Raw genomic sequence first — 27191 nt, forward strand, 5'->3', positions numbered from 1 at the left:
TTACTTCTTCTGGTCCTTCTGTATCTAAGGACTCCAGCGTCTGTAAGGTTCCTCTTAGAACTTTATGACAGATCCTCAGATACTTGGAAACTGTACAATCTCTTCTCTTTCTTTATGTATCTCTTTTCTAATCTAAACCTAATATTAATAATTAACATGTCAATATGCATTATTTATTATTTCATATCTATTAAAGGCATTTTGCATATCTTATTTCACTTAATTCTCAAAATGAATGAACTATCATGACCACCTTCACTTTATGAATGAGGAAACTGAGGCTTAGGGAGGTCAGGTATTGGTGCATGATGGCAGTTTCTAAGTGCACACCTGGGCTACACCCACAGGTGTGTCTGATGCTTCTCTGCTATTGTTAAACTCCACCTCTGTCTCAAGTACCTTCAGCTCCTCCTTGTGCTTTAGGGTCCTTAGGACCCTCCCGGCTGGCTGGTAGAGAGCTGAAGCTCTGCCTCTTAGTACAAGTCCAGCCTGAGGCTGCTCATGCAATTTTGGTGACCACACTGTATCATTGGCTCAAATAGAGCCGAAAGCTAAGTTTCTTCATTTTATGGCTCGACGTAGGACTTTACATTTATTTTCATTTAATTTAATGGTAGAATTTTTATCCCTCTGAGTTTTGTTTTTTACATCTTGCATGTAGCTTTTCACACACTTTAGAGTTATCTTCTTATTTAAAAAAGCATGCTTTCTCTATTTTTAGTCAAGTCATTGTCTAAAACTGTGTAGGAGAGGTTGACAATGATAACCTGTTTAGCTCGCTGTGAAGCCTGCATGATCATCCCATTCAATCCACATTTCTTCAGTTATGTTTAAGCATATAGAAAACACTTTTTCTTGTTGGAATCAACACATGAATACTGAATTTACTGCAGTTCACTTATTTGCCTACGGGCTTCCCTGGTAGCTCAAATGGTAAAAAGAATCCGCCTGCTATGCGGGAGACCTGGGTTTGATATCTGGGTTGGGAAGATCCCCTGGAGAAGGGAAAGGCTATCCACGCCATATTCTGGCCAGGAGAATTCCATGTACTGTATGGAATTGGGGTTGCAAAGAGTCGAACACGACTGAGAGACTTTCACTTTCTTTCACTTTATATGCCTACTACATAGAAAAGAAATCAGGTCATTTTAACATAACTTGTTTTTAATAAGTCTCATAGTAATTACTAGATCCTTTTTCTAATACTTTTAATACTTGTGCTGAATCAGTATTTTATTGTGAAAAATGTTCAGGACAGGATTTTCTTAAAGATATTTTATTGTATGGGGGAAAAAACAAAAAAAATCCATGATAGTAACATTGATGTAATAAATGTAACAGTTCTCCGAAAGTGGAAAACCGGGAAATTTTGCTTGAATATCTATTTTCTGAATATATTCCCCTTCCCCTGAAACCAGTTTCTCTTTAATGCTGTGAGGAACAGAGGTGAGACAATGCAGTGATGTAGCAATCCTGTTTGTCCTCATTTTAATTACATTTTAAGGCCTTCTTCATTTGGAATTTAGGCTTTGAACAGTGACTTGATTTTAAAATTTATGTATGGGTATGGAATTGTCTTTTTTACATTTTATATAAAGTAGTTCTAGTGTGCCTTCTTATTAACATTTTTTTCTTTTTATAAATTTGAGGGGTTTGTAAGTTTAAATAATAGAGATGAAAAGAGTTATCAGAGTAAGAAAGAGGTCCTTTTAAAACGGGAGGGAGAGAGAATGGGTCACATGTGAGAGAAAGTCCATATTCCAAACCCCAAAATATTTCCTTAAATTTTTTTTTAGATTGAGTGATTTGCATTTGGGGAGGTGTGAATGGCAGAGAGTGGACATTATTGGAAGTTAAGGACAAAATATTAAAGAGAAAGAGGAGCGGAAAGGAGGGGTTGGGGGATGGGGAGGTCGGGGAGGAAGTCTGTGAACTCAGCCCCGCTGTGTCCCACGTTGAGCTCATTGTCTTCATCCATTGTCTGCAGACAAATCCAGTGTCTGGGTTTTAAGTCAGGTGTGCCACCTACTCCCTGTGAACACCATGTCTTCATTGATTCCCGAGTTTGTATCTTGTCTATGATTATAATTCTCATGATAAGCACTTTGTAAACTGTGAAGTGCTTGGGAAATGTTAGTTATTTTGAGAGCCTAGGACTTCTTAGTATACAGTTGATCTAGACCTTCCTTCTCCCCGGGTTTGTGGGAAACTGGAAGGCTGTCATCTGAGAAGGGCTAGGGAACCCTCTGTGAGGGTACTGGATACAGGGCAAGTCAGGCTGTGAACATGTTTTTAGTTTCTCCCTGTTCACAGCCTGACTTGCCTTGTATCCAGTACCCTCACAGAGGGTTCCCTAGCCCTTCTCAGATGACAGCTTTCCAGTCTGTTTTTTGGACTGATGGGAGAAGCCTCAGACGTCCACCTGTCCTCTGTTACAACTGAGCAGCTTTCTAGGTAGTGTTGCTCTAGAACGTCTGATGTTCAGTAGTGTGCACTTGAGGGTTTAGGTTTGAATCAAGGTCTGAGGGGAGGTGGTGTGTGCTTTTGTTTCTAATAAGGAAATCAGTTTGTGGTTAATTGGAACCTTATAGCAGTTCCACTTTTAAATTACATTTGTGTATGTATTGTTTACACCAAGTCCCACTGAACTATTATGATTCTCTATTCTATTTACTAGAATAGAGATTGGTGGACTGCAGCCCATGGGCCAAATCCAACCTACCACCTGCTTTTGTAAATAAAGTTTTACTGGAACAACATTGTGTTTTTTGTCTCTGTCTGCTTTTGAGCTACAACAGCAAAGTTGAACAGTTGTGACAGAGTAGCATGGCTTGCAAAGCCTGAAGTATTTACTACATAGCCCTTTACAGAAAGGGTGTGCTGACCTCTGTTCTTGTAGAGAGTGCCCCCAGGAAGTCAGGATAAAGTTGATGCCTCACCAGGTGTCATGTGTAAGTTTCCAGAGCAATGATCATCTCAGGAAACCCTTCAAATTTCATTTGAGTAGCTTTCCTTCACATCTGAGAAACACAACTATAGATACTGTGTGTAAGGAAGAAAGCAGCATATATTGAAACCTCCAACTAACTAGACTGGTTAGAATACATGGTAATTTTTTGGCTTATGTGGTATTTGAGTTTCCCTTTGTTTTTTCTCTCTCTTCATGTCCCACCCCCTTCCCCAACCAATCCCCACACAGGTTTGAATTCCTCAGCAGCATCTGTAGCAAATAGTGGGCGCTGCGAAGGAGACCTCCGAATTGGAGACAGGGTGTTGGTGGCAGGCCAGAGAATTGGTGCCATTAAGTTCTTTGGGACAACAAACTTCGCTCCAGGTAACTCACCTGTACAGTCTTTGCTCAACTTGAATTCTTTAGAATACCAAAGGTTTAAGAATTTACATGTAAATAAAACGTAGAGTTCTGGATTAATAGTTCTTATGGATGGTCGCTCTGGCACAGAGCAAAATGCAAAATGTTGATTCAGATGCAGACTGTTTTCACGCAGGTCGATTATTTCTTATGAATTTTTCTTGCCAATTGTGTTTTAAATTGTCTAAAGTTAAAATCAGTTGTTACTCTCCAGTTTCACTCTCACTGATTGCCAAGTGTGCTAAATAACAGAGAAAACATTTTAGGATTAGATTTGTGCTAAGCACAATCTTTGAAATGAGTGGATAATGAGTTCGTTGCATATAGCTTTTAACAGAATGGCTTAGAGAGAAAAGCAAACAAAGAGATTCAAAGGGAGATGAAAAAGGTTTTGCACACCCTGGGACCTTAAAGATGCATGTTTGTGTATTTATATATTCATTCCAATCTAAACTTAATACTGCATTTCCTAAAGTGAAGATAATCTTTCTTTTGCATTTTTGGTGATTGTAATTTCAAATAGAAGCCAGTTGAATAAAACATTTGTATTTTTAAATAGCAATATGCTGTGTTGACACATGGTGGCATTGCAGGATTTTTTAGGAAAAGGTTACTGAGAACATTGATTTTTTTAAAAACGTGTATAGCCTTCTGTCAGGAACTCTGAAAGATCTGAGATTTTACCCTATTTGCAAGATGAATGACCACAGTTCCATTGATGCTGGCAGAAGATGGTAGACTCCTGGGTCAGAGACAGAGAACCTCAGTGCTCTCATCAATAGTGGTGGCTAGAGTGGCAACATTTTCTTCTGTTGATTTCCTGGGCCCCAGTTCCCAGAGAGTAAGATAGGGAGGAGGGCCAGGCGACCCCAGTACACCCAGGAGTTTGTGCTGCAGGAGAGGAGCCCCAGGCTTAAGCAATCTGAACCTTTATAGAGACAGTAAGTATACCTGTCCTCTTGTCAGGGGAGGCCGTCTCCATCTCCCAAGGCTGTCTTCTCTACAAACATCTGTAGACACATGGTCAGCACCTCTCTCCATAAGACATGGACAGAGAATGGTCTCCTAGCACATTCTCGTTTCATTAGTACAATTTATAATTGCAGTCCAGTTACTAATTGATTGGGGATGGGCTGTATGTTTTATAATTCATGTCCCTCGAAATAGTAGTAGTAACTGAGGTAGTAACTTAGGTAGTAACTGAGATTAGTTAGAATGTTCTTAATATGGTTCTCAAATAAAAATTTAGAAATCCCAAAGGTAGTTTATATTTCCACAGTCACCATGTCTTCTCAGTTTCCTTTCTCTGGTTTTGTTAAACAAGGCTTGAATGGTTTGATTCATTTGGACACGATTGTTCTTAGGTTGACTTTTAAGTTTTGAACTCCTAGTAAAGAGCATTTAGGGCTTCCCAGGTGGGACAGTGGTAAATAATCCATCTGCCAATGCAGGAGATGCAAAAGACAGGGGTTAGATCCCTGGGTCAGGAAGATCCCCTGGAGTAGGAAATGGTAGCCCACTCCATTATTCTGGCTCTTCCAGTGGAAGAGCCTGGTGGGCTACAGTTTTCCATGGGTTGCAAAAGGTGGACACGACTGAGTGACTGAGCACACACAGAACACTTAGAAATTTGAAAAGAGCCTGGTGGGCTACAGTTTTCCATGGGTTGCAAAAGGTGGACACGACTGAGTGACTGAGCACACACAGAACACTTAGAAATTTGAAAAGTAATGATCAGATATTGGACTTGAGTTTGAGCAAACTCTGGGAGATACTGGAGGACAGAGAAGCCTGGTGTGCTGCAGTCCATGAGGTGGCAAAGAATTGGACACGACTTAGCGACTGTACAACAAATAAACAGTATGAAAACTGGAGATTTTTTGTTAAAGTCCTTCTGCCCTGTCAGAAAGTAGTAGGATATATTTCTTGTGGCCTCAAAATGTAGATCAGTCAGTTCTATAGAACTTTCTACCTCTGAAAGAAAGGTGCTGGTTGCGTGGGGCGATGTCCATCCTCACCACTGCTAGGCAGTGTGTGAGTCACGCTTGTTAACACTTGCTGTGATGCCTTCCTGCTGTGTGCTGTATACTTGCAAGAGGTATACACTACATACTTCTAGTGGTATGTAGTGATTGGTATATTAAAACGGGAAAATGAACAAATTATATAGGAAAGCATCAAAGGCAGGAGGATATAAAACTTGGAAAATTGTAACTGTGGCACTCAGAAATAACAACGGCAACCAGAATAACCTGGTTTAATGACATTCAGAAATGCAGTGCCCGGCATTAGTATGGCCAAGCAGTAGGTCTGTATACGTCTCATTGGACCTGTGCAGAGTAGGTTGTTTCAGTATAGAAGACTATCACATGCCTTATACTATTCTTTCCAGTTCAAACTCCAATATCGGGAATCGACTCAAGTGTCATCATTTTGAATATAAGAGGAAAAAAAAGTTAAGAACTTCTGGATTGTCATTTTAGAGGTTATATAATTGACTCTCTGCATTATTAATCTGAAGGAAACAATATTCCGTATTTTGTCATTTGTAGGAAATTTCTCAATATCCATACCTTTATTTGATACTGCTTCTGAGAGACCAAATAAAATCATTATTGTATTCTCCTTTTAAATAAGAAATGAATGGACTGTCGGGTACGTTTAACTAATCTGGAGGTACCTTCATCCAGAGGCAGTACTCTAGGAGTCTATGTCCATTTATTTAATATTTGCCACACTAAAAGCAACCTCACTGTTTTAATTGTATGCTCTCTGGAAAAGGAAATCCCATTACTCTCCTCAGAGTGCCCTTTTAAATACTTGAAAGCCTTTTAGAAAATTCTTCCTATTAGCTAACCTAAATCTTTTAGGTTAAAAATGATTTTTTTTGTCCCATCTTGGGTGGGGAAAAAAATGAAAGAAAAAGAGTCACCATGAAGTCTAGCCATTTTCCATATCATTTTTGTCCCTCTTTAATTATTTAAGAACTGTTTGTGGTATTCTCATGTTGGGAGAGTGAAATGAAAAGACCATGTTCTTTTATGACTTATGCGTCTCAATATCACGCTCCATTGTTCCCATCTCAGACTGTATTACCAAGTTAAGGACAGTTTCTTATTGTAGCTTTTAGATATATTTTGGTCAAACACTACTTGCATAATAGCTAATCCTTGCCAAATTTGTGTTTGTGCGTTTTGTCTTCCTTAATGTACAACTCTGCAATTATGCTTGTGAAATGTTTTTCTGGTTCATTTCTGAAACTTTCAAATTTTGTTTTATAATTTTATTGTTTGAAGGCTTAATGATCACAATGATCTTCCATCACTTTGGTCATATGTGAGAATGTTAAGCCATCTAGACTGTGGGTTTGTGTAATAACATAACAGTTTTGGATAAAGTACAGATGCTTTTAAAATCCAGTATTCTTGTTCTAGGATATTGGTACGGGATAGAGCTTGAGAAACCCCATGGCAAGAATGATGGTTCAGTTGGAGGTGTGCAGTATTTTAGTTGTTCCCCAAGATATGGAATATTTGCTCCCCCATCCAGGGTTCAAAGGTGAGAAAAAATGAAATTTACATTATTAACAAGAACTTTTTGTAATGCGCAGTGAGTTAGAGTCATTAATTCTGTATGAAAGATATGCACTAACTACAGACTATGTCTTCTTTCAACGGGTTAACCAACCACCTTCTTCAGAGGGTAGGCTCATGGTAGCTAAATTTGCTTTGCTGAGGATTTGCAGTTTTAAAAACCTCCTTTATTCCTCATTTGCAAACCCTATGAGTATGTGTAGGCTATTAGGAGTGGTGTTTGCTGCTCAGAACAGTGAGAGCAGCAAGCTTAATCTGTCATGCAAACAAAAGTGAAAATGCTCTCTGATTGCTTCAGTCACATCCTAACTACATTAAATTTCCTGCCAGCAGGCACCCCATTCATTCTCCTACAAACCTAATGGAAGCAAAATGGCTTTTTCCTGATTTCTTTAGTTTTCAAAAATAGATAGGCAGTACATCTTTGGGGGGAAGTGAAGCTTCAAGTATTTATATATTATATACCTCCTCGGTGTTTCTTCTGAAGATAGTACACTTTTGCTCCAGCTCACTCTGGCTTTTAAAAAATAAGTTGAGCAGAAACAAGTCCTTATGAAATTCCAGGTACACTGTGTGAAATGACTTAATGTGCTGAAAGAAGTTGGCTGGATATCTTTAAATAGGCAGTAACACGTATGGTACAATCACATTCATGAGACTAGACCTGCCATCTCAACCTGCAAGTCCTGTCTCATCCCCTTCCAACTGGACTGTGTGACTGCCTCCTGGCAAATTTAACAGTTTTCATATCCATTTTCTTTCTCATTTTTTAAAATTGAATAGTTACATATAATTTTTGTATTCCTTTCCTTCTTCTATGATGTACTTGATATAACCCTTTTCTTGATATTTATGATTTTATAACATTTAACTTGTAATGCTTTGCAGTTATAAGTTAACTGCAAAGAACTTGACTAAGTACCCTCAGTTAAATGTTTTGTTTGATTCTAATACATATTTAGTCAGGTAAACTAGAAAAGAATAACTGCCGATGGTCCCTGACTTACAGTGGTTCAGCTTACAATTTTTAGACTTTATGATGGTGCAAAAGTGGTAAGAATTCAGTAGAAACTGTACTTCAGATTTTGAATTTTCATCTTTCCCTGGGCTAGCTGTACATAGTATGATACAGTCTCATGAGGCTGGGCAGGGCAGCAGCTGCAGCTCCCAGTCAGCCCTGTGATCATGAAGGTGAACAACCCAGGCACCTACGACCCTTCTGTACCCACACAACCGTTCTGTTTCTCACTTTAAGTACAGTATTCAATAACTTAAATGAGACATTCAATGCTTGATTGTAAAGTAGGCTTGGTGTTAGATGGTTTTGCCAGGGTGTAGACTCATGACAGTGTTCTGAGCATGTTTAAGGTTGACTAGGCTAGGTGATGGTGTCCAGCAGGTTAGATGTATCAAATGCATTTCAACTCAAGATGGGTTCGTCGGGACATAACCCCATAGTAAGCTGAGGAGGATCTCTACAAACATTTACTGAGCATTTAATGAGTGGTGGGCTCTGTACCATGTACTTCATCAATTTCCCCCAGACCTATGAGATATAAGGTATTACGATTATTCCTATTTTGCAGGTAAAGAAAAGTTTCACGAGATACAGTAACTGCTAAAGTCATGTAGCTGGTGTAGGGGATGAAAAACTTGTCCCATACCATCTTATGTTCACTAACTGGAGGGGACGGAGTCTGTGAATTAAACTGACAACAGATAAACAGAAGAAAAGGCATAGCATTTATTAAATGTTAACTTTACATGCATGGGGGAATCACAGAAAGTGATGAAAGCCCGAAGAAATGGTGACATTGGAGAATTTATAGACCATCTTAATGGGGGAAGGGAAGGGGGGCGGAAAGGCCGCTTATGGGAGAGCAGATGATGTTAGGGAAGATCAGTGGGCCTTTAGGAAAGTGGATGGGGATGTGATAGTCTGTGACAGTGTCTGTCTGGGTGTGGTGTTAACTCCCCATCTCCTCTCCTGTGATGCAAGTCAATCTTCCATGCTTGATGAAATTCTGGGGAGGGGATTTATGACAATTGAGTTCTTCTTTGGGAAGATCTGTTTTAGGCAGATAACGGGAATTCAGAGAAAGCCTCTTTTTGTAATTGTTTATTCTCGAATGTCTTTAGCTCAAAATAATCCCTTGTGCTAGAGCAGCCTGTTTGGGGTAAGGTATTTTGATCTCCCACACTAGTTAATGGTGGAGCTGGACTCAGCCCAGGTTTGTTTCTTTGCTTTTTCCTAAGCCCTTGCTTTTAGACAGTTTGCAGGGGGGCTTTTGGTAGTTATTTTATAAATAAAGAAAAAGAGGCAGTAGCTGATGGCACTTAGATGTGCTGGCACTATTTTAAGTGCTTTATATGTATCGTTTAGTCTTCTGTAGCAATCCTGTGTGTCAGGTACCATAACTATCCCTATTTCACAAGCGGGAAAATAAGGCACAGAGAGATTAAGTGAGGTGCGCAATTGTGCCCAGGGCCCAAGTGAAGATTTGAGCCCAAAGAGTTTAGTGTAAGAATCTGTGCTCTTAACCATTATCCTGTTATGGTTAAAAGAGGCTCAATGACTTTCTTCAGGACCTATATCTTATAAGTGATTGATTTGGGAATAAAATCCATACTGAGTCACCAGTCAGTCTTCTGGGTTCTTATATTACTTTGAACAAATCTTCATTAACATATTGCTACAGTCTCTTAAAAGTTTGCTTTGTCTCCTAGTCATGAGGACTGGGCTTCTCTGTTTCCTATTTGACTACCCGAGGAATATAGTTTGGCATATTGTGCACGCAGTAAATATTGACCAGCTTTCATTCAGTGTCTTTTATGCTGTAACAGCTTTCTTCCCTGTTATATTGTGAAGCCACTTTCTCCAAGTTTTAACTTCTTTTTCTTGCTTTGTTTATAGAACACACATTTTTTGCTTTCTTTCTTTTTTTTGGCATCTATTTGGTCTTCTTTAAGGTGATTCATTTAAAAGCAGCCCCCTCGTCTTAGACGAAGCACGGCTCTCTCTAAATGAACTGCTGTCTCCAACCAGCTGTCTTCCTGTCATCTTCTGATTGTCTCATTCATCATCATCAAATACTATTAAGTGTCTTTTAGCACTTTGTGCTGTGCTCGGCATTCTATAAGCGAATAAAACAGACATGATGCCTGATTTTGAGGAGTTTCTAATTTAAACCAGCTTGGGAGCTCTTTAACAATCACACTGATCTTCATGAAGGGACTCCTGAGAACAGTTGTTAATCACATAGTGACCAATCACAACCCTCACCTTGCATCACTCTCCTCCCCAGATTGTTGTTGGCCTTTTTTTCCTTAAAAAAAAAAAAAACATTTCCATTAAAAAAATGTGCCCCTGTCCCAGAATCTTTGCACATATTACTTGCTTTGCTTGTATGGCTTTCTACTATCACCCAACTATCGTCTAGCTAATTCCTTTTCTTCTATCAACATATATAAAAGCCAGTATTTCTTTAGAGAAATTCTGAGACTCAGTGACTAGATCTAATCTCTCTCTCTCTTTTTTTTTTTTGCTCAAGTGGTTTTTATCAGCATAGTATTAATTTTCTTATTCTTAGTTCATACCATTAGGTACTTCTTACTAATGAACTGATCACTTTTAGAATTAAGTTTTCAACTCTCCATCACAACTAAATTCAAGTATCTGTCTGCTTCATCAAGTCATATTCTTTGCATTCATTAGTCTTTCATTGATTGCTCTGTGTTATGTATCATGTAAAGATGATGCACGTGGATTGCAAGATGAAGTTACAATTAATGCAAGAGTTGCAGGATTTCTTTATGGTAACAAAGTGTGCTGCAACAAGTGATGGATAGAATGAAGACTTTTCTGGTTTAGGCCAGTAAACAGTTGAAAGAAAATGAGACTGTTATAGGATTGGCTTTTTAAAAATAAAGAATGATTTGAATATAAAAAAAATAGACCTGTAAAGAATATGTCCTTTATGATTGTGCTTAGAGTCAAGTATAACATAAAAGATGTTGGTTTTATAAGAAGAATCACATATATACACAGACTCAGCTGATGTATTTTTTCAATATAAAAATGTAATGTTTTTATAATTATAACCTAACATTTGTTATATTTAACGTAAAATAAATTTTCACTGTTTTTAGTTCCATCTTTGAAAATAAAGCTCCAAAGTTGGGCCCCTATTTGAAATGAATTCACTTGAAGCTGACTTTCTCTGTACTTGCTATCCTTATATAACAAGGACCTCTTCCGTCTGATTAGTGCCTGTCTCTGGTGCTAAATTGAAATTCACTTCTGGCTTATTAATAAATACTCAGTAAATGCTTGTCCAGCGAGTAAAACAAGAAATGACCATTGAATACATGTATATGTATGACTGAGTCCCTTCACTGTCCACCTGAGACTATCATAGCATTGTCAGTTGACTGTACCCCAATATAAATCAAAAAGTTAAAAAAAAATATAGCCATTGTTGTGAAACTCTCAGTTAAGTGCCAGTCTTAAATATGAAGACCAGCTGCTTCTACTTAGATTTGCATTCCTTCTTTTATTCACAGGGTAACAGATTCCCTGGATACTCTTTCAGAAATTTCTTCAAATAAACAGAATCATTCTTATCCTGGTAAGATTATGATTTTGTGTTCCTAGTAACTGTTTCTTTTCTTTTCCTTTATTGAACTTTTTTTTAAATTGTAAAGTGTATGTGTATATAGAAGAATGTATGAAATATATTTGTATAGCTATGTAATCATAAAGTGATATCTATTACCCACCCCATGGTCAAAGATGATTACCTGTATGTCCTGAGTATTGCCCAGTCTCATCTGCCTCCCTTTTTCATATACCCTGTCTCCAGGCTATGTATCTTGCATTGAATGTTGATTATTCCCTTGATTGTTTTTAATGTCTATCCATCATATATAGATGGCAGTGAATAATGTATGTTTAGTTTTGATTGTTGTTTACTATGTTGTGTAGAGGTGATGGTGGTTTAATTGCTAAGTCATGTCCAACTCTTTGTGACCCCATGGACTATAGCCTGCCAGCCTCCTCTGTTCATGGGATTCTCCAGGCAAGAATCCTGGAGTATGTTGCCATTCCCTTCTCCAGGGGATCTTTCTGACCCAGGGATCGAACCCAGGTCTCCCACATTGCAGGCAGATTCTTTACCATCTGAGCCGTCTGGGAAGTCATGCTATGTGATGTTCCATTAAAATATATTGTGCTTGTTTGCTAAGTCACTTTAGTCGTGTCTGACTCATTGTGACCCTATGGACTGTAGCCTGCCAGACTCCTCTGTCCATGGGGCAAGAATACTGGAGTGGGTTGCCATGCCTTCCTCCAGGGGATTGTCCCAACCCAGGGATTGAACCCACGTCTCTTATGTCTCCTGCATCGGCAGGCAGGTTCTTTACCTACCACTAGCACCATCTGAGAAGCCCTAAAATACATTATCCATTCTATATTTGAGTTATATCCTGTTTTTGACTATTCAGAAGCTATGCCATTGTACACATTTACAAAAGTTCCTCTAGGATTGCCAGGCATGGGATATCCCTATCTTCAGCCTTCCTAGTGTGTCAGACTGTCCACATGGGAATGGATGAGAGTCTCTGTCACTCCTCACCTCAGCAACAGTAGTCCCGTTTGATTTAGAAGTCTTTGCCCATCTGGAGAAGGCAATGTCGACCAGTGTTCTTGCCTGGAGAATCCCAGGGACGGGGAAGCCTGGTGGGCCGCCGTCTATGAGATCGCACAGAGTCGGACACGACTGAAGCGACGCAGCAGCAGCAACAGCAGCAGCCCATCTGAAGGATGCAAACGGCATCTCCTTGTGGTTTCAATTTTCGGTTTTCAGATTACAAATGAAGTTGAGCCCGCTTCCATGTTGATGGACCACATACATTGCCTTGTTTATGACATACCTGTTCAGGTCTTCTGCTCATTATTTTTTTTGGGGGGGGAGGGGTTGGTTTGTTTTTATCTTATTAATTTGTAGGTTTCTTTATATATTTTGGGCACTAATATTTTGTCAGTTTTGTTTGTTGCAAGTATCTTTCTCCTTTTTTTGCCTTGTCTTTTGTCCCCTTTCCTTCCCTTTTTTGATGTCTTTTGATGGGCAGAAGCTTTTAATTTTTAAGTAGTCAAAATAGCAAACTTATGTTTTTCCTTATTTTGTGACTTGGCTTTTCATTGTCTTAACAGTGTCTGTCATAGAGCAGAAGTTTTTAATTCTAATGAAGTCCAAGTTATCAGTTTTTTCTTTCATGACTAGTGCTTTTGGTTTTGTATTGAAAATGTCTTCACCAAACCCAAGGTTACCCTAATTTTCTCCTATCTTCTAGAAGTTTTATAGTTTTGTGTCTTACATTTATATCTGTGATTCATTGAGTTAATTTTTGTGAAAGGTGTAAGTCTATGTCTAGATTCTTTTTTTTTTTGGATGCAAATGTTGGTTGGTCCAGCATATTTGTTGACGAGACTATCTTTTCTCTGTTGAATTGCCTTTGCTCTTTTGTCAAAGAGCAGTTGACTGTTTGTGTGAGTCTATTTCTGGGCCCTTTATTCTGTTCTGTTGATCTGTTTGTCTTTTTCTTTGCTAATACCACATTGTCTTGATTACTGTAGCTTTATAGAAATTCTTCAGTTGTAGTAATAGACTCTGATCATCTTCCTCAATTTAGTGTTGGTTATTCTGGGCTTTTTGCCTTTCTATGTAAACATTGCAAATGGTTTGTTGATGGCTACAAAATAATTTGCTGGTATTTTCATTGGGATTGCATTGAATGTATAGATGAAATTGCAAAGAACTGATGGCTTAACAGTATTGAATTTTCCTACCCATTGATATATTTAGATCTTTGCTTTCTTTCATCAGTTTTATAGTTTTCCTAATGTAGATTTTTATATGCATTTTATTATATTTATACCAACATGGTTCTTCCATTTTGGTGTTAATGTCAGTGGTATTGCTTTATAGTAATTCTCTTTATCTTGTATCAGCCTCTTGTGGTTAAGTATTTGTCTAAAAACTTTTTTTCTAGCCATTGCCTTAATCTTTCTATGTCTTCATGTTTTTGGAATATCTTCTAAATAGAATATAACTGGATTTTACTTAAAAAAAAAAAGACAATCTTTGTCTCTTAATCTGAGAGTTTTATCTATTTGCATTCATTGTATAACTAATATATTTGGATATGTTATTTATTTTTTTCTAATATTTCAACTTTTTTGTCCTTAAATGTTTTCCTCTCTTGACTTCATTCTGTTTATATTCCTACCCTCTATTTTTCTCGTTTTGTTTTCTACTTGTATAAAAGTTATGCTCTATAAATATGCTTCATAGTAATTACTGTAGGTACTTTGACATACATGCTTAACAAAGCCTAAAGTAGATTATTATGTTTACTCTTTTCCAAATAATAGAAAATCCTTATAAATTGAGTTATTCTGTTTCTACTTTATTTTCCTCACAAATTTCACATTATTATAATAGTTTTTATATAATTGATATTTATTTAATTTGCTTATACATATTTACCAATATCTTCAATCATAAATCCTCTGAATTTCCTCTTGAAATCGTTTTGTTTTTAACTCATTTGTATTCTTAAAAATTTCTTTAAGAAAAGGTCTATTGGTAGCAAATGCTCTCAGTTTTTAACTGTCTTTCCTAATGATAGTTTTACCAGGTAAAAGTAAAAATTGATGGAATTTTTAGTTTGAAAGCTGTTTTCTCCCTGCACATTGACATTATCATTCTTCTGTTTTCTGTCTTCTGTCAGTGTTTTGAGGAGTCAGTTATGAGTCTGTCTAATCTGTACCATTGTAGGTGGTTTCACTTCAGTCAGTCACTCAGTCATGTCTGACTCTTTGTGACCCCACGGACTGCAGCATGCCAGGCCTCCCTGTCCATCACCAACTCCCGGAGCTTACTCAAACTCATGTCCATCGAGTCGGTGATGCCATCCAACCATCTCATCCTCTGTTGTCCTCTTCTCCTCCCGCCTTCAATCTTTCCCAGCATCAGGGTCTTTTCCACTGAGTCAGGTCTTCGCATCAGGTGGCTACAGTATTGGAGCTTCAGCTTCAGCTTCAGCATCAGTCCTTCCAATGAATATTCAGGATTGATCTCCTTTAGGATGGACTGGTTGGATCTCCTTGCAGTCCAAGGGACTCTCAAGAGTCTTTTCCAGCACCACAGTTCAGAAGCATTAATTCTTCGGCACTCAGTTTTCTTTATAGTCCAACTCTCACATCCATCCATACATGACTACTGGAAAAACCATAGCTTTGACTCTACTGACCTTTGTTGGCAAAGTAATGTCTCTTCTTTTCAATATGCTGTCAAAGTTGATCATTGCTTTTCTTCCAAGGAGCAGAATCTTTTAATTCATGGCTGCAGTCACCATCTGCAGTGACTTTGGAGCCCAAGAAAATAAAGTCTGTCTCTGTTTCTGTTGTTTCCCCATCTATTTGCCATGAAGTGATGGTAGATGTTTTATCTTCGCTTTTTGACTGCTTTTTAAGATCCTTTCTGTTTGCTTTATTTTGTACAGTTTTACTCTGATTGTGTCTAGGTGGAGACTTCCCTTTGTTTATTCTGTTTGGCATCTTGGGTCCTCCTGGATCTGGGAGTTAGTATCTTTGATTTACTCTGTAAAATTGTTCATATTCTGAAAATATTTCTTTCTTCATGCTCTTTATTATGTCCTTCTGAAACTCTGATGAGTAGGATAGTCCAGTTTTTCACTTTTCCATGCCTAGTTTATATTTCTCAGAACTTTCTCTCTCTTGACTGTATTCTGGATATTTTCAGAGTTACCTTTCTGTTTCTTTCTTCTGCTGTGCTTATACTACTGCCTAATTCAGCCACAAAGGTTTTTAATTATAAATTTTTCATTTGTTTTCTTTTTGTAAGTCTGTATGGTTGTTACTTATTGTCACTTATTATTTTCCTTTTTTTCCAAGATTTTTTCTTTTATGTTATTAAGCATTTTAAATATTATTACCTTTTATGTTTAATATTTCAATATCTGAAATCTTTGTGAGTCTGATTCTGCCATCTATTTCTGTTGAGCCTAACTTGTGGCACTTTCTTTCCTTGTGAGTTTTGTAATTTATTGTGAAATACTTATTTTACCTACTTAGAATTTAATATATGGAAATTCTCTGAAGCCTGGGTTGATGCCTCTCAAGAAGATTATACAGGCATATCTTGTTTTATTGTGCTTTGCTTTTTTTGTGCTTTTCAGATATTATTTATATATGTGTATATATATATATTTTACAAATAGAAGGTTTGTGGTAACCTGCCTTGAGCAACTCTCTCAGCATCATTTTTCAAACAGCATTGTGCTTACTTTATGTCTCTGGGTTGCATTTTAACCCAGAGACAGGGGTTAAATTTGAAGTTTTAAACTTTTTTAACATTAATTTTTTTTAAGTTTCATTTTTGGCTGTGCTGGTCTTTGCTGCTACACAGGCATATCTCTAGTTGTGGCAGACGGGGGCTTCCCATTGTGGTGGCTTCTCCTGCTGTAGAGCTCAGGCTCTAGGCTGCGTGGGCTTCAGAGGTTGCAGCACATAGGCTCCCAGGTTCTAGAGCACAGGCTCAATAGTTGTGGTACATGGGCTTAGTTGCTACGTAACATGTGGCAGCTTCCCAGACCAGGTATTAAACCCATGTTTCCTGCATTGGCAGGCTGATTCTTTACTACAGAGCCACCAGGGAAGCCCCAGACTTTTTTGTTATTATGATATTTTTTGTGGTGGATCTGCGATCAGTAATCTTTGACATTGTTTTGAGGCATGGTGAACCTCGTTCATATAAAACGGCAAACCTGATCAATAAATCAACAAAGGTCCGTCTAGTCAAAGCTATGGTTTTCCCAGTAGTCATGTATGGATGTGAGAGTTGTACTATAAAGAAAGCTGAGTGCCAAAGAATTGATGCTTTTGAACTGTGGTGTTGGAGAAGACTCTTGAGAGTCCCTTGGACTGCAAGGAGATCCAACCAGTCAATCCTAAAGGAGATCAGTCCTGAATATTCATTGAAAGGACAGATGCTGAAGCTGGAACGCCAATACTTTGGCCACCTGATGTGAAGAACTGACTCATTTGAAAAGACCCTGATGCTGGGAAAGATTGAAGGTGGGAGGAGAAGGGGACGACAGAGGATGAGATGGTTGGATGGCATCACCGACTCAATGCTCATGAGTTTGAGTAAACTCTGAGAGTTGGTGATGGACAGGGAAGTCTGGCGTGCTGCAGTCCATGGGGTCACAAAAAGTCGGATACAACTGAAACGACTGAACTGAACTGAATCGATACATGTTGTTGTTCTGACTTGCTCCACAACTGGCTGTTACTCCATCTCGTTCCCCCTTCTTGGGCCTCCCCATCCCCTGAAAACCAACAGTATTGAAAGTAGGACAATTAAGAACCCTACAACGGCCTCTGAGTGTTCAAGGGAAAGGAAAAGTCTCATGTCTCCCACTTTAAATCAAAGGTTGGAAATGATTACAGTTAGTGGGGAAGGCACGTCAAAAGCAGAGATAGGTCAGAAGCTGGCCTTTTGTACCAACGGTTAGCCGTGTTGTGACTGCAGAGGAAAAGTTCTTGATGGAAACTAGAAGTGCTACTTCAGAGAGCACACAGATGGTAAGAAACAACCTTATTGCTGATGCAGAGAAAGGTTTAATGGTCTGGAGAGATCAAAGCAGCCACAACATTCCCCGAAGCCGAAACCTAATCCAGAGCAAGGCCCTAACTCTCTTCAATTCTGTGAAGGCCGCAAGAGGTGAGGAAGCTGCAGAAGAAAAGATTTGAAGTCAGAAGAGGTTTGTTTATAAGGTCTAAGGAAAGAAGCCATTTCCATAAGATCAAAGCACAAAGTGAAGCAGCCAGCGCTGATGTAGACGCTGAAGCAAGTTACCCAGAAGATCTGGCTAGCTCATTAATGAAAGTGGCTCCACTAAACAGTGGGTTTTCAATGTAGACATGGGTACATATGTGTGCTCAGTCGTGTCCAACTCTTTGCAACCCCATGGACTGTAGCCCACCAGGCTGCTCTGTCCATGGGATTTTTCCAGGGAAGAATACTGGAGTGGATTGCCATTTCCTCCTCCAGGGGACCTTTCCGACCCAGGGATCAAACCCATGTCTCCTACATTGGCAGGAGGATTCTTTACACTGAGCCACCTGGGAATCCCTCAATGTAGATGATACAGTCTTGTATTGGAGAAGATGTCATCTAGGACTTTCACAGCTAGAGAGGAGAAGTCAATGTGAGGCTTCAAAGAAGGGGTAGCCTTTAAAAAGAAAGATTGATTTGGCTGCATCAGGTCTTAATTGTGACATGTGGGCTCTTTAGTTGTGGTATGAAAACTCTTAGTTGTGGCATGTGGGATCTAGTTCCTGGACCAGGATCAAATGAGGGCTCCCTGCATTGGAAGCTCAAAGTCTTAGCCACTGGGCCATCAGGGAAGTCTAGGCTGACTTTCCTGTTAGTGGCTAATGCAGTGGGTAACTGTTGAAGTCAGTGCTCATTTACCATTCTGAAAATCCTAGGGCCCTTAAGAATTACATTAAATCTACTCTGTCTGTGCTCTATAAATGGCACGATAAAGCCTGGAGGACAGCACATCTATTTATAACGTGGCTTACTGAATATTTTAAGCTCACTTTTGAGGCCTATTGCTCAGAAAAAAAGATTCCTTTCAAAATATTACTGCTCACTGACAAAGCACTTGGTCACCCAAGAGCTCTGATGGACATGTACAATAAAATTAATGTTGTTTTCATCCTATGAGTCAAGGAGTCATTTTGAGACTTCCAACTCTTAGTATTTAATAAATTCTTTTCATAAAGCTATGGCTACTAGAGATAGTGATTCTTCTCTTAGATCTGGGCAAAGTTCATTGAAAACCTTCTGGAAAGGATTTACCACTTTAGGTGCCATTAAAAATATTCATGATTCATGGGAGGAGGTTCAAATATCAACATTAATGGAAATTTGGCAGAAGTTGATTGCAGCCCTCATGAATGACTTTGAAGGGTTCACAACTTCAGTGGAGGAAGTAACTGGACATGGGGTAGAAATAGCAAGAGAGCTAGAAATGGAGCCTGAAGATGTGACTGAATTGCTGCAGTCTCATAATAAAACTTGAACAGATGAGGTATTGCTTCTTATGGATGAACAGAGAAAGTGGCTTGTTGAGGGGGAATCTACTTCTGGTGAAGATGCTGTGAAGACTGTTGAAATGACGATAAAGGATTTCAAACAGTACATAAACTCAGTTGGTACAGCAGCAGCAGGGTTTGAGTGGATTGACTCCAATTTTGAAAGAAGTTCTCCTGTGGGTAAAATGCTATAAACAGGCAGGCTGCACAGAGGAATCGTTTGTGAAAGAGTCAATCGATGTGGCAAGCTTCATTGTTGCCTTATTTTAAGGAATTGCTGCAGCCACCCCAATTTTTAGCACCCTTCACCCTGATCAGTCAACAGGCATCAACATCGAGGCAAGACCTTCCACCAGCAAAAAGACTGTGACTCACTGAAGGCTCAGATGGTGGATAGCAGTATTTAGCAATAAAGTAATTTTAAATTAAGGTACATGCATTTTTTTTTAAAGACATAATGCTATCACATACTACAGTGTAGTGTAAACTTTTATATATGCTGGGAAACCAAAAAGTCTGTGACTCACTTTGTTGAGATATTTGCTTTATTATGGTGGTCTGGAACCGACCCTGCAGTATCTCTGAGGTACGCCTGTATTTACTTCTGCCAGTTGCCTACAAGGCACTGCCAACTTTAGTCTACATTCTCTGCAGTGTTGTTGCCTTTATATTACTCAGATAAAATGAACTCACCTTCTGCATGGTAGGGTTGACACAGGCTGCTTTCCTTTGTGTTCATCTGTGGTGCTTCATTTTGTTTCTCATTTAACTTTACACTGAGGGTGAGCTGCTCAAGACCCTCACTTTTGTCAGAACCCCATCTTGGCAGGCCCCAGGTTCTCCAGAAGGCAGTCTAGTCCTGGGGTACAGGGTGATGGATTGTTTGGGGGGAACCTCTCAAGGTTTCTCTTTTTGGTTTTTGGCCTTTTTGGAATTGTGCCACTTGTATGAGCTCAACAGTGTTTTTCTTTCTTTCTTTTTTTTAAAAGATTATTGTTGTTTAAAATTATACTTGCTTCATTCAAGAGATTGATTCAGCACATCTGGTGTGCCGTAACTGCCAGAATTGGAAATCCCATTCTTTTTTAAACACATCTTTTAAAAAATTTACCTTTTGTGAAGTCTTTTTTTTTTTTTTTTTAAAGAACTCTGTCATTTGGAGATGCCAAAACCCAGAAGCTCTGAAATTGATTGTTCACAATATATTTAGTAGTAGTGTTTTTAAAACCATTTTAATCCTATTTTTAAAATGTGATTTATCAAGGTTATAATATTTGAGAGTAAAAAGATTCAACTCTATCAATGTATAATCTGATTTTGTTTGGTATTCAGGAAAGTTTATAATAAAAACTTCCAAAAGTAACGTCATGATCTTGCCTTATTCATGTAGTGCATGGTTTGATGAGAAAGGTAAAATAGCAGTTATCAAGAAATCTACACTCATGTTACACTCTACATGCACTTATTTTCTTTTCTGTCTGTTTTCAGAGAACCATTTAGTAAAATAGAAGTCTATAGAAGAAATGATAAAAGATAGCTTTTAACAAGAACTGCGAATTTGTGATTTATTTTTCCTCTTCTGACCTTGACTTTCATATTTAGGTTTTAGGAGAAGTTTCAGTACAACTTCTGCTTCTTCCCAAAAAGAGATTAACAGAAGAAATGCTTTTGCCAAGTGAGTATTAAGAAGATTTAGAAAAACATCTTTGAAGATGAATATGACAGGATTCTGTGAAGGAAGAAAAGTAGAGTTTTGTATCTTTTACATTGCATGGTAGAATTTTAACACCTAGGAGAAAAGGTGTGATGAGTGTGTCAGTGAGAAGAATTCTTTGTCCCTCCTTTGCAAGCTCAATTAAAAATGTCACCAATGACTAAAGGTAGTATCCTGAATATATTTTCAAAGAGGCTTAGTACTATTAATAAAAGTTGGAGGAATTTAAATTTTGTGTTATCTTTGAATAGGGTGGATTGATTTTACACTCTGTTTACTTAATTAGATAATTGACTTACTATTTTGGGGAGTCCATAATAGAAATGTCAGGCCTATTTGCATAAGATAATCTTACTATTATTTTAAAAAATATTCCTGCTTCCTCTTGTAGAATATACTGCTGAAAAGGCTTTTATTGTTGTTTCTTTGTAGATAGAATCTCCTTTTTCTTCTTTCTCATTTGTATTTATTTCCCCCAGACCCACTTTATTTCGTGGGTAGAATAGATAACAGATAACTATTAAGTTATCTGAAACTTTCAGAAACTTAAAAAAGTTTTTTTTTGAGGAATATGAGGCTCTTTTAGACTGATTGGGTTAAGGAGTTTTTTATTTTTTTCAATTTTAAATTCTTCCAGTTACTCTATGAACTGTGCTCTGGGGGGCAGGGGGGAGCGTCTAGCTGAGTTAGGGACATGCACTAGTCATGGGGTCCTCAAAGCCACCTGGAATTACAGCCCATGCATCAGAACTTAACAAACAGATGAGCATCAGTCAGGTGGTTTGTGTAATCAGATGGTCTGAAGTTACTGGGAAGCCTCACAGAGATCTGAGATTTGACGTGAGAACCCTGACGGGGACTGAGGTGCTACCAGGTACTATTTCACAGAGTTGGGTGGGTTTGGTTTGGTTTCTACCCCTTCCTCAAAACCTTTACCAATTGTGAGCTTTTGAAATTGGTCTCCTCACGTGACTAGCTGAAAGAGTTTAAGGGCAATAACTTTATGCTCCAGTTTGTTGAAGATATTCAAGAGTTCTTAGGCAGAATGGAAGAAATTACTAAGAAGAGACAACCAGGATATAAAGGATTTCGAAGGGGGAGAGGTATCAAAATCAGTGTCAAGATGTTGGTGAGTGAAAGAGCATGATACAGAGAAACCAGGGAAGGAGAGAGAAATCTGAACCATGGGGATGATACAGCAGGTATGGATACATACAAGATGATGAGTTGACATGAGAAGAAAATATCAACACTTCTGTTGGTTTTCCTTGAAAATAAAAATAAAGGAAGCTTTACTCATCCTTCTACAGATTGACACTAGTACCTGTTTTTTTAAAAAAAGCATACTCTTATTGAGGAAATATAATCAATTTAAAACGTAAATTTTGCCATATTATTATCTTTCAGCATTTTCTCAATTATTAATACTCATTGAGTTTATGAGCAAGAGCCTGGCCTTTGTCCTTGGATAGCTTGGATCTGAACACCAGCACTCCTCTTTGCCACCTCTCTGACCTTATGCAAATAGCTTAACTTTTAATTCCTCACTGGTTTGGGTGAGGTCGGATGAGATAATGTATGTGTTTGGCACATAGTAAGTGCTCAGGAAGTGGTAGATACTGTCACGTGAAATTCAGAGTAATTTCATCAAGTTGCCAAAAGACATCACTTTGGGGAGGATACACACACACACATGTATTATGTATTTCTTTGTTAACTTTATCATTATATTTGTACATTCAACGTGGTAAATAATCTTTTTTTCCCTTTGCATTTTAAAACTCAGATTTATCAGATAGGACAGGTTTTTTACTTCAGTTTTCCTACCCAGAAAATTAGAGTGCTCTTCCTTTCTCCAGCATTAATAGGTAGAAGTATGTAGGAAGGAGACACGGTGTGTGATAATGTATTTAAAAATACAGAGAGTGAAATAAAATGGAAAACAAGCAGGACCCAGATTCTGCTCACATCAGGCTGCATGCAGTTTTGGTAACAGGTTCTTTGTTATCTCTACTGTGTGGCCATGATAAGGGTTTCTCTTGGTGGAGAGATGGTGTGGATGGTGGGTGGATGGCTTCATGGTGGTGGTTTCTGGATGACTGTTTTGGGAGGTCTCAGGTTATAGAGCAACAAGATCCTGGTCATATTTCTATTTGGGGCAGGTTTCAGGATTAGCTACTTCCCAGGGACTGGAAGAAGCTCTGGGCAGTGCTGGCAGAAGGGCTTGTCTGGGCTGCATGTGGGTGCCTGGTGGTTGTGTCATCAGGTCATGTGGGTGGCAGGTGCTTGGAGGCAGTACCTTGTAAGTAATGTTTTGTTGTCGAGGAAAGGAGAGGAATCCTGTTCTAGGCAACTAAGATCCTTCCTGATGTTAGTGACAAGGGGGAGTGGCGAACCCTTAAATGTAACTGGAGTTCCTTCATAGAAGGTGTGTGTGTGTGTGTGTGTGTGTGTAGTTTCCAAAGCTGTGGATTCACAGTTTTTAAAAATGGTTTTCATGTAAAGAAATATTTGAAAGGTGAACAAAAGGTAATTTTAATTTACCACGGCCAAATACCGGGTTTCATTCTTTTTGCTTCATTAAATAGGTATAAAATGTGTGTGCACATACATAAATCGCTAGTGAAATCTTAAATCTAGATGAAGGTAGCATTAAAATAGCCCGAAGAGAAAAACTTTAAGCAACAGTATATCCTAATGTTGCTGCGTAGAATAGGAGAGATCCAGTTGTGAATGCCCAGTGTGCTGTTTGGTGAGTGACTTGTGGACCTGGCCTGGAGGGGAGCATGGCACACGGCGTCGCGCAGCTTCATGCTGAAGCATCTCCCTCGGTCCCCTGTGCGCAGGTCAAAGCCCACCCTGCACCGCAGCTGGAGCAGCAGCTCGACGGCCGGCGGCCTGGAGGGTAGCGTGAAGCTGCACGAGGGCTCCCAGGTCCTCCTCACCAGCTCCAATGAGATGGCCACCGTGAGGTACGTGGGCCCCACCGACTTCGCCTCAGGGATCTGGCTGGGCCTGGAGCTTCGAAGCCCCAAGGGAAAGAATGACGGGGCAGTGGGAGACAAACGCTACTTCACCTGCAAGCCCAACCACGGGGTCCTCGTGAGGCCCAGCAGAGTGACCTACCGGGGAATAAACGGGTCCAAGCTGGTGGATGAGAATTGTTGAGTTAGGCTTCTACATTGTTAAAATAAATGAGCTTACACAGACACACACACACACACACACACACACACACACAAAAGTCCATGACTAGTGGTTTACTTCACTTAGCCGTTATTTAAAATTTGAAAATACAACTATCTTCATATAGACCATTATAACAATTCAGAGAGACCCCTTTAAAAAGCTTGAAATATGAACTGTAGGAATCATGGGTCTCTTAAAACAATATAAAACTAAGATTTTTTTTAAAAGCTTTTAAAGCTTTAGACCCAAGAAAATTCTTAAACTTGGGGAAAATGTGCCATGAGGTGACTGGCTGCTTTTGCGTCTCATTTTTGCACAGAAGAGTGGATTTTCCATATACCATCATTGTGCAGGTTTTCACTAGCTTTGGTTAATGTTAAGATGTTCACATGACCTTGTCTGGAGTTTTTCTTTCTTTCTGTACCATTGAGGACAAGGCGAGAGTAGCAGCTGCATGATGTGCGTTTTTCTTGTCTTTGGGTTTCGTTATTTGCCCTTCTGGGAATGTCCCACCTACAGACACTTTAGAGCTGTGGGGGTAGATGGGCCCCTGGGGCTCTGGAGCTCAACCTCTGCTGCTGCGGGGTTCTGAAGCTGCTCTTCCTCACCTGGGTCATGAGCTAGCTGGTCACCAGACCGTCCAGCTAGAATGCAGGTCTCCCACCTGTGGCCTGGGCCCTTGCTGCTGCCCAGTGCGTCATCTCAGACCGTTCTTCTGTGTTGGTGACTGCCTCATCTGGAGGAGCTCCAAAATCCCATGATTAGGGTCATGAATTCAAGTCACAATTGGAACTATTTGCACATATTTAACTTCCTTATTAGACATATCTATAAAACACACACACGTGAAGCACTTTGAAAATAAAACATGATGCACTTTCCTCTGTGGAGAATTTGCCACCATTTCCTCTGGGGATGAAAAATATTAAAAAAAGTATATTTAAGACAGAGCAAATTAAGATATGTTAAGAAGAATGTAGTAGCTATTCATTTAAATGGTTATGGACTTTGGTGTTTTATTATTCATAAGATTGGTGTTGCCTTTGCTGTTGCTGCTGGTTTCATGTTTTCAATTGTTGCAGAATTCAGCCTGTTATAAAGCTGCAGAGCTGTAACATGTCTTTATTTTCCTTTTGAGTACATGTTAACAAACTAAGCTTCATGATAGAGTGATATAATAATGCAAAACATTTGTGTTGTGGATATGTATTGAAGTTTGTCCTATATGTACAAAGATTTATCTTTTATCATAGATATTCAGACTCTAAACTACCACAGAAATATCAGAGCAGTTTGCTTTATAAGATAAAAAGCATCCTTCAAAATGGAGCTTGCTTTGTGCTTTAGAAAGAATACATTGAACTATTTTGCAATATACTGTTTAAAATCTAAATTCTGTTGCTTTGCTGCCTTTTTTAAAAAAGTATGAAATTACAAATATTGCTAGAGCTATTTTCCTGAAATACATTTGCAAAGTAAGGCTGCTTTATAATCAAGGAATATTTTTGATTGAAGAAAGTGACTGTACTATGATTCAAAAGTAAACTTATTTTATTATATAGTTTATTTCTTAAAAACTCTATTTATATCTTACCATGAAATCCATGACTACACTGAACTTGGGTGTCCATAATTCTTCCTCTTAAATGGAAAACCCTATAAGTTAGTAACAGTAATGTCAACACTGAATTTATTTTGAGGTTAGAGAACCAGTTGTTCTCATATTTAGATTAGGATTATTAAATCCATGTAATGTGTATGTTTACATATACTATACATAAAAATTAGGTGTTTTCATTTGTGTTTTGCTTCTGTCATTCAAAGTTCCCATCTTGAACATTAATAAAAAGGGAAGCTGGTTTGGAGTGGCATGTTGTCATTGACCCTGCCTGCAGTACCTTTTCTCAGATACTCAGATTACATATGCTTTGTGTTTAATTTTTTTTCTTCTTACAGTAATGACTTGGATTTGTCCTATACCTATTGAGAGTCTTAAAAAATGCCATGCTTCTACTCAGCAAATAAAGTTATGTTTTCAGCTACTTTCTTATTACTTTGTTTTGATGCACAGAGAGTCATTTAAGAAAATAATATATTTCTGTGGTGTTCTAAAATTGCTTAATTACCTTTTATACCAGTGGGATTTCATTTATTTAGAGTAGGATAGAAAACGTTGAGTTTACAGATTTAAAATTATATATAAATACATGTCTACTGAAAGGCTTTTGCTTCTATATTTTAAGGTAATTTGGTGGCAGTATGTTTAAGTGCTTTAAATGTGTTCAGATAGAGACATTTGCAGAGTCTGAGCTGAGACACTAACCATGGTGAGTCCCTCGTACTGTCCTCTCCTGAGCTTCTTATCCCTCTCATGTGTTATTATTCTACTTAGCATTTACCACCCTTGGTTATGTTCAACTTTGTGCTCATTGAGGAGTGGGTTCTAATTGTTTTGTTCATCGCTTCATCCCTAACACTTGGAATAATACTTGGTACCTAGTACATGCTGAGGAAATGCTGCTGAATGAGCTGAGGCAGTGGAGGCCATCAATGGTTTACAGTAGAGGTTGCCAGCTTCAGCCAGGTGGGCTTGAGAAGCCAGGCCACGGACAGGTACATTTTGCTGGGTAAGGGAGGACAAGGGACAAGAAAGGTTTGAATCATGGTAGCCCACCTTTACCCCAAATAGTGACATGCTGGGTGTCAAGGGTAGAAAAGGGAACAGGAAGGACAGTGTGGTCACCTAATTGCCCATCTGTTTTCCCTGGGGCCGACTCTGAATTTCCGTTGTGCCGGTGCTAATTCAGAGGACACAGTAACATGTGTGCTCCAACACAGAGAGGGTGGACTGGATCTCAGCCACGTGTGTACAGCACTGGTTTCTGGAGTCAAGCATTTTTATTTCAGAGTTTTATTTTGGACCTACCTATTTAGACTATGTGATATTATTTAAACCACATTGACCAATGGCTAGAGACCTAATGTGTTCGGAATCATCTTAACTAGGATCTGGATCTAGTAATTAACTGTTCACTGGATATTTGTTATCTAAATGACTGACCCAGAGACATATAATACATTTCATTGCATGACAAGCAAGTAGGAGAATTTTTTATTTTTCTTCATGCCCTTTGC

At 38.7% G+C, this 27191-nt stretch overlaps 1 protein-coding gene across 3 annotated transcripts in view; it reads left to right on the forward strand.

Moving 5' to 3' along the window:
- The window catches only part of CLIP4 (CAP-Gly domain containing linker protein family member 4), a 65142-nt gene extending 39044 nt beyond the window's left edge, over window positions 1-26098 (forward strand). For all 3 annotated transcript variants that reach the window (XM_070379309.1, XM_070379308.1, XM_070379307.1), the window contains exons 12-16: window positions 3200-3334; window positions 6805-6928; window positions 11527-11591; window positions 20756-20828; window positions 23714-26098. In XM_070379309.1, the coding sequence (XP_070235410.1) occupies window positions 3200-3334; window positions 6805-6928; window positions 11527-11591; window positions 20756-20828; window positions 23714-24035 (719 nt within the window). In that variant the 3' untranslated portion in view covers window positions 24036-26098. The remainder of the gene's footprint in view (window positions 1-3199; window positions 3335-6804; window positions 6929-11526; window positions 11592-20755; window positions 20829-23713) is intronic.
- The last annotated feature ends 1093 nt before the right edge of the window (window positions 26099-27191 follow it).

This window comes from Bos mutus, chromosome 11 (genome assembly GCF_027580195.1).
Source record: "Bos mutus isolate GX-2022 chromosome 11, NWIPB_WYAK_1.1, whole genome shotgun sequence".
Taxonomy (NCBI): Eukaryota; Metazoa; Chordata; class Mammalia; order Artiodactyla; family Bovidae; genus Bos; species Bos mutus.